The sequence below is a fragment of the Leucoraja erinacea genome, chromosome 16, assembly GCF_028641065.1.
Source record: "Leucoraja erinacea ecotype New England chromosome 16, Leri_hhj_1, whole genome shotgun sequence".
Taxonomy (NCBI): domain Eukaryota; kingdom Metazoa; phylum Chordata; class Chondrichthyes; order Rajiformes; family Rajidae; genus Leucoraja; species Leucoraja erinaceus.
This window is the reverse complement of record NC_073392.1, coordinates 14,640,879-14,649,352: the sequence shown is the minus strand read 5'-3', so window position 1 is coordinate 14,649,352 and position 8,474 is coordinate 14,640,879. Positions and strand designations below refer to the sequence as shown.

Here is an 8,474-nt window from a genome sequence, read left to right as displayed (position 1 = left end):
CGCTCAGCACGCATGCGCGATCATTTACGTTTCAGCAGGCAACAGCGGCAGGCGGGAGTCAGGCGCTCCCGCTACAAGCCTGAAAGAGGAAGCTTTAGGTAAGTACTTACCTTCCGTTTAACCAGCGACGCGCGTCTGTTTGTTGCTCCAGGTGGAGCAAAGCAGCAGACGCAAGCGGTCCCCGTTGGACTCCGGGGAAGGAGCGTTCCGTTCGCGGAAATGGGAGAGATGGCACAGGACCACACACGCTGCGGTCCACGGACAGGGAGCTGCGCCGGTGCCAGTCCAGACACAAGCGGCCCCCCTTGGACTCCGGGGAAGGAGTGTTCCGTTCGCGGATGGGGGAGAGATGGCACAGGACCGCGCACGCTGCGGTCCACAGACAGAGCTGCGCCGGTTTCCAGTCCAGAGGCACAGCGAGAGTCAGGCGAGGGAGAGGAAAAAGCCTTATGGGTCAGCCACAAGAAACCTCATGGTTGGGTGACGAGCTAAACTATCTCAAGTGGCTCAAGCAGGTACTGGGAGTTGCTGGAGTAAATACCAACGTGTATAAATCTTATTCCACCAGGACAGCTTCCACGTCAGTAACTAAGAGGATGGACGAGCCTATGGACCACATCCTGGCTACAGCAGGGTGGTCTAGGGAGTATACGTTCCAAACTTTTAGAACAAACCACTGACAGAACCTGTATCATTTGCAGAAAAAGAATCTGCAAAAAATATATTATTTAAGCCGGAGGAGCATTTGGTCTTGTTGTTGTTAATAACACCATTATTGTTTTTACAAACAGATTCATGGTTGATTACGATAACATACTTCCTCCCTCGAATGACTTCGGCAGCGAGTGAAGTATGAACTGTTACACGGTTTGAAATCACAGAGCTTTGAAGTCTTCAGGGAATCACTCACGTGACTCCGAAGTAAAATAGTAAGATTAAACGAGAACTTACCAGTTTGCAGTTTGATCTGTATTTTATGAGGAATTACGATGAGGGATTACGTGCCCTCCGCTCCCACCCTCAATAATATGGGTCAAACTGATAAACTGATGTCTCTTTGTCTTTACTATGTTTACTTCAATAACTGTGTCTATCTGTGATTCCACACCGCTGCTTTGAAGTATGCCGCGCATGCGTGCTGAGCGGGTTCTTCACGTAATCCCGCATCGTAACTCCTCATAAAATACAGATCAAACTTCAAACTGGTAAGTTCTCGTTTAATCTTACTATTTTATAATGTGAAGTTGTGCTTAAAATTGGGGAATCTTTTCCACTTTTTTACAAAAATAATAGATCAAGCAGAATTTGCAAAACCGGGATAACATTAGAGCACCAAAATCCAGAAAAAGATAGAATAAGGCTTCCATTGCCATAACAAAAGGAGAAACATTAATTTTATACATGACTCATCCAATACTGAAAGCAGAATTGTAATAAACATTTGTAGTTTGCACCTGATTTCAGGCAACTGAATCATCCTACCACAACCAGAGAGCAGTGCTGAACTACTACCTACTGATGTCCCTCGGACTATCCTTGACCGGACTTTGCTGGCTTTACCTTGCACTAAATGTTATTCCCTTATCATGTATCTATACACTGCAAATGCATTGATTGCAATCATGTATTGTCTTTCTGCTGACTTGTTAGCACGCAACAAAAAGCTTTTCACCGCACCTCGGTACACGTGACAATAAACTAAACTGCAACCGAAACTGATTGGTAATAGCCATATATTTTTTTCTTTTTTAAAGAAAATCCCAAAACTTAATTGTCTGACTTGTTTTTCCTCCCCATTTCTACAACTTTCTCTCTCATCGGCCCAGCTTCAGTTCATCAAATGCTGGGTTATTGTAGGTGACAAGCTAATGTGTTGAAGGATTCAACATAACTGTCAGAAATCTGATTATTATTCATACAACTGGGTGCAGAGAGTAAACTATAAACTGAGCAAGAAAACAAAGATGTACTTCTAAAAACAAGAACTTTGGCATTTTACAAATAGATAGTCATAAGTGAACTGAAGCATAAATTGAACGAGCATTTGGATTGTTGTCATTTGTGTCTAGTTGCTTATCTCAGTGACATTGTGTGACTAAAGGGACAAGCTCTGCATTTTAAAGGCAGTGAATTCATTGTATTGTAAACACATTAGCATATAAACTCAACAGCAGACACTGGATCAGTGGAACTTAATCGATTCCATCCCTTTAATATAGTCTGAGTTCCCTTGCTCACAAACTCTATCAGGGCACTTACAAGCTGTTGTGAAAACAAATACCAAGGAAAATTTCTGAAGTCACGTGTCATAGAACCATAGAAATAGGTACAAGAGTAGGCCATTCGGGACTTCGAGCCAGCACCGCCATTCAATGTGATCATGGCTGATCATCCACAATCAGTACCCCGTTCCTGACTTCACCCCATAGCCATTGATTCCGCTAACCCTAAGAGCTCTAACTCTCTTTTGAATGGATCCAGTGAGTTGGCCTCCACTGCCTTCTGAGGCAGAGAATTCCACAAATTCGCAACTCTCTGGGTGAAAAGGTTTTTCCTCATCTCAGTTCTAAGTGGCTGACCCCTTATTCTTAAACTGTGGCCCCTGGTTCTGGACTCCCCCAACATCGGGGGCATGTTTCCTGCATCTAGCTTGTCCAATCCCCTAATAATTTTATATGTCATAGAACCATAGAGCATAGAAACAGGCCTTTCTGCCCACCATGTCCAGCAGCAATCCATACTAATAACGCATTTCCTGTCTCCATCAACTATCTCCATCCCGCATCCTAGTTCTCCTGCTACGACCAAAAGTATGGACAATTTACAATGACCAACTAACCTTCCAGCATCGCTTTGACACGTCATAGAGGGTCTGCTGTGTTTAAAGTGCGAGGGAAATGTACAAGCACTTCAGACCCTAGGTCCAGCTCTGGCACATATGCTGCTTGCACTCTTGGCCCTCTGGGTCACACTCTGGATTAATGAGTGAGTCAGATGCTAAAAACCAGAATTTCCAAGGAGTTAGTTACTGGATTCATGGATTCGGATCACTGGATTTTACTGTGTTTGGTTACATGTACAATGCTTGACTTTCGTATTTTCTTCAATAATCTCTTCATCCTTTCTTCGCATGTTAAACATTTGATTTGGGCGGCACAGTGGTGCAGCAGTGGTGCTGCTGGATTACAGTGCCAGAGACCCAGGTTTCATCCTGACTACGGGTGCTGTATGTACGGCGTTTGTCATTCTCCCTTTGACTACATGGATTGTCTCCGGGTGCTCTGGTTTCCTCCCATACTCCACAGACATACAGGTTTGTAGGTTAATTGGCTTCGATTAAAATTGTAAATTGTCCCTAGTGTGCAGGATGGTTTTAGTGTACCGGGTGATCGCTGATCGGTGCGGGCTCGGTGGGCCTGTTTACACGCTCTATCTCTAAAGATAGTCTAAAAATTTGTGGTCACCCATGAAATGAATTCATTATTCATGTTGCGTGCACAAATGATAAGAACTTGATGGATATTAAATATCACTGAGTTACAGTTGTTAACAGTCATTGAACGTGAGAAATTTGGTCAGAGAAAATTAATGTTGACTTGAATTCAGCAGCTTATTCTTAAACAGGAATGAATCTAGTCCAAGCTTTCTATCAGAGGGATCTAGTACAGATTTATGAGATTTATCCAGTTCTCCGCACTTTGTAAATTATTGAAAGATATAAAATGCTTAACATATAATTAGTCCATAGCCATATGTGAAGAATTGGATTAAACCCACTGACACTTTCTGCTCAGGGACAATATTAAGCACAAGCACATGTTGCCATTTAACGGCCAAATTATAGTGATTTATTTTCAATCGTGTGACAATATTTTTTTGGTGACTTTCTTTACACAGCCCACCTTAAAAACAACACACATCTCTACTGACAATTATTTAACAATTTTCCTTTCTTTTGTTTCTACTGCCCTCAACCCATCACTCAATAATGGCTCGTTTTCACGGGGCGACTTGACGCAAGATGTAGCCAGAGTGGAGTGGTCGTGGTCTAGCACGATATCACACGATATAACGGGGGTAGAGTAAAGAGTTCCCACGGTACTCGGCAATTCTGTCATTTGTGCGAGTGACTTGTCCATCTCCCGATCTTTCCCGAATGAACATCGTGGACTGTAGTGTAGTTAATCACGTGGCACAAATGATGTTACTTTGTTGTCATACACTATATTGTTTTTTTTCACCCGAGCTCTTTAATGAGCTGAAGAATAATTTGTGTTTTTTTAGACAAATGTTGTTTGGTGTGATGCACCTTCTCTCAATATGTGCAAGAAGTCGTCTTTTTATTTTGTCAAATATGAATAAACACTGTATCTCACATTGACCGTGATGATTGTGTTATTTTATGATCTACTGAGGTGAAACTTTCAGTCTGAAGAAGGCTCTCGACCCGAAACGCCACCCGTTCCTTCTCTCCAGAGATGCTGCATGTCCCGCTGAGTTGGTCCAAGCAACTGGTATCTATCTTCAAAGGACTGACCAGGACTGCCTCTCTCTCTCTCTCTCTCTCTCCCTCCCTCTCTCTCACACAGGCATGAATGGATGAACTCCGCGGGCCAGGCAGCATCTACGGAGTTAAATGGACAGGCGACCCATTCTTCAGGCTGCCTTATGTCTCTCTCCCCCCCCCCCCCCTCACCCCAACTCCCACCCACACACGCGAATGCTGGAGAAACTCAGCGGGTGCAGCGGGGCCGAAACGTTGTCTATTTCCTTCGTTCCATAGATGCTGCTGCACCCGCTGAGTTTCTGCAGCATTCGCGTGTGTGGGTGGGAGTTGGGGTGAGGGAGAGAGACATAAGGCAGCCTGAAGAATGGGTCGCCTGTCCATTTAACTCCGTAGATGCTGCCTGGCCCGCGGAGTTCATCCATTCATGCCTGTGTGAGGGAGAGAGAGAGAGAGAGAGAGAGAGAGAGAGAGAGAGAGAGAGAGGCAGTCCTGGTCAGTCCTTTGAAGATAGACACCAGTTGCTTGGAGCAACTCAGCGGGACAGGCAGCATCTCTGGAGAGAAGGAACGGGTGGCGTTTCGGGTCGAGAGCCTTCTTCACACTCTCCCTCCCTCACTCTCACACAGGCATGAATGGAGGAACTCCGCGGGCCAGGCAGCATTTACGTTCCTTCTCTCCAGAGATGGTGCCTGTCCCGCTGAGTTGCTCCAAGCAACTGGTGTCTATCTTCAAAGGACTGACCAGGACTGCCTCTCTCTCTGTCCATTTCCCTCCGTAAATGCTGCCTGGCCCGCGGAGTTCCTCCAGTCATGCCTGTGTGAGAGGGAGGGAGGGAGAGAGAGAGAGAGAGAGAGAAACACACAAGGTGGATGCGAAATCTCACCTGCCTGTTTCAGTGACAGAAACCCACCGCCAGTAAATGAAGACACCCCCATCTGTCTCCCCCTCCTCTCCCTCAACTCCCCCACCTTTCCCTCCCAACTCCAGTCCCGTCCCGACCCCCTGGGAAACTGAAGGTTTCCCGCTGTAATTAAAGAGTTCCCACGGTAGACTGTAAAACTGGGACCTTGGTTCTGGACTCCCCCAACATCGGGAACATTCTTCCTCCATCTAGCCTGTACAATCCTGTAGATACGATTAGACAGGTATCTAGTTATTTAATTCAATTAATGATTTATATCGCCCAGCCTCTCATCTTTCAATCGGGTTCGGCCAGGAAGGAACTGCAGATGCTGGATTAAAACGAAGATAGACACAACATGTAGCTCAGCGGGACAAGCAGCATATCAGAAGGGTCTCGACCCGAAATGTCACCCATTCCTTCTCCCCAAAGATGCTGCCTGCCGTCGAACTCATTCTCTTTAAACCGGCATCTGCTGTTCCTTCCGACACATACACAAGAAATAAGCAACTTTTCGGGCCGAAACGTTGCCTATTTCCTTCGTTCCATAGATGCTGCTGCACCCGCTGAGTTTCTCCAGCATTTGTGTGTGTGGGTGGGAGTTGGGGTGGTAGAGAGATAAGGCAGCCTGAGGAAAGGCTCGCCTGTCAATTTCCCTCCGTAGATGCTGCCTGGCCCGCGGAGTTCCTCCAGTTAGAAACTGCTTTCAGACAAAAAGAGACACACTAACATTAATGAAATGCTTAGCTAGTTTTATTAGATTTGTATGTAAATAGCAAACTGGCTGGATTCACTCTATCCAACTTCCGGGTTCACCGTTGGCAGGAGTTCCCACGGTGACCGCAAGAGTTACTACGGATATCGCACGGGACACTTCGTTCATAAAATGTTGCAATGCTCAACCACAAGTGCACAAGACACTCTTGGACAAATTCAAACATGTTTGAATTTTCTCCCGAGTACCCAAGGTACACGATTACCTGCCGTTAGCACCACGGTGGTCCACGAATGCCGTATTGTTACCGCACGAGGTTCCCACGATGTCAAACTCTGGTTACCTCTTGCGTCAAGTCGCACCGTGAAAAGGGGGTTTAAGAATACAATGAGGGGCTTGGTCCTTCACCCTGCCAAGAGTACATAACTTACCCAGCTATCTGTTGGTGATATGCCAATCAATTAGTTTAGCTTTAGTTTAGTTTAGTGACACAGCACGGAAACAAGCCCTTAGGCCCATCGAGTCCGCACCGACCAGCGATCCCCTCACATTTACACTACCACACACTGGGAACAATTTTACATTTATACCAAGCCAATTAACCTACAAACGTGTACATCTTTGGAGTGTGGGAGGAAACTGAAGATCTCGGAGAAAACCCACTCGGTCAAGGGGAGAACGTACAAACTCCATACAGACAAGCACCCGTAGTCAGGATCGAACCCGGGTCTCTGGCACTGTAAGGAAGTAACTCTACCGTTGCGCCACCGTGCCGCTCTTCTTTCAACTTTTCCGTGAAAGAGAATTTATCAATAATTTGCCATTTATTTGTCCACTTTTCATTACTCCGTGGCCATGGCTGTAAAACATTGATCTGATCTCACAGTTGTGTGAACTCTTGGCCACATGATTCGCATGGTGCTTTTCCAAATTAGTTTCCACGTGGCCCTTTGTTAACACCTCATTTTAGCTCTACTTTGTGCTATCTCCAGCATGCCCTTCTGAGCTTTGCCTCGAAGCAGGGCCAATCCCCCTGCTCACATATTGAGAGAAATGCAAGCAATGATCAACGTGGTTATGGCAAAATATAATTCTGCTGCTATCGGTGAGCCACAATTCATCATGTGTGCCTGGCTTTGAACTACCAGGTTTGTTCCGTCTCATTTAAGATAAAAGTCGTACCGTCCTACATAATCCCAGGTTAAAACATAGGACATTGTTTCAACAAGCACTACGTGCAATATGTAACCCATTCTGCCTGCAACCACCTGTAACAGAGAGAATGGTGAAAATGAGGTTGGTGAATTTATCCTATGTATTTGTCCACTTTTCAATAGGTTGCAGACCCACAGATCCAGCTGTGTAGGAAGGAATTGCAGATGCTGGTTTACACCAAAGATAGACACAAAATGCTGGAGTAACAGGCAGCATCTCCGGAGAAAAGGAATGGGTGATGTCTTGGGACGAGACACCTTCTTCAGAGCTGTCCAGCTGTAGGTATTACAGTTTTTGCCCGTTGCTTGAACACGTTTTGCAAAACTTCGCTCATTGTGTCAAAACTCTACACACAAGCAAATAAGACACAACACTGGGAAATAAACCATTCACATCCATGTCAAATTGAAACTCTGCTATCGAAACCTAAACTCTGCTATGAAAACCTAACAATCCTTTGTCAAAACGTCACTCTGATGACAAAATGATACACACTTGCATCATATGAATACACTTTCAGATCAGCAGCAACACACTAGTCTACTTTATATAAAACACTGCAGTCTTTAATTTTCACTGTTTTTATTCAATTCCACAGAAGGCACGTTTTCACAACAACCAAAAAATCAAATACTCAATATAGTACATTGCAGTACTGTACTTCACAGTACTGTAAATTCAGTCAAAGCAAAAATAAAACAAAAATAAAACCAAAAATACACTATACTGTAAACACAGAAAAACACAGCAATCATTTGTAGGTGGGCTTATGGATCCTGCCGTCTGAGGTCTGGCCACAGGATCTCATCCACATCGCAAGCAATGTCTTCTCCCGCTAGGCATCGGGGAAAATATCCCCTTGTGTGCCGAATCCATCCATGGATTGACCTCACCTCAATGTCTCCGCAGTCCTGTTCCATTGCCTGCAGAAGAGGCATGCGGGCATGTGGTTGGCGGTCATATACACGCCATCTCCAAGCCGAAAATAATTCTTCTATAGGGTTTAGAAATGGCGAGTAAGGGGGAAAGTATACCACTTCAAATTGATGATGGTTGGTGAACCAGGTCCGGACCAGAGCAGCCCGATGGAAACTGACATTATCCCCGATAACAACAAACCTGGGCTGCTCTGGTCT

General features: G+C 45.2%; 1 protein-coding gene across 1 annotated transcript in view; it reads right to left on the bottom strand.

The window, feature by feature from the left end:
* Window positions 1–8,105: 8,105 nt before the first annotated feature.
* The window catches only part of LOC129704914 (uncharacterized), a 1,535-nt gene continuing 1,166 nt past the window's right edge, over window positions 8,106–8,474 (bottom strand). Inside the window, exon 2 of the mRNA XM_055648324.1 lies at window positions 8,106–8,474. This exon is cut by the window's right edge and continues 265 nt beyond it. Coding sequence (XP_055504299.1) covers window positions 8,106–8,474 — 369 coding nt within the window.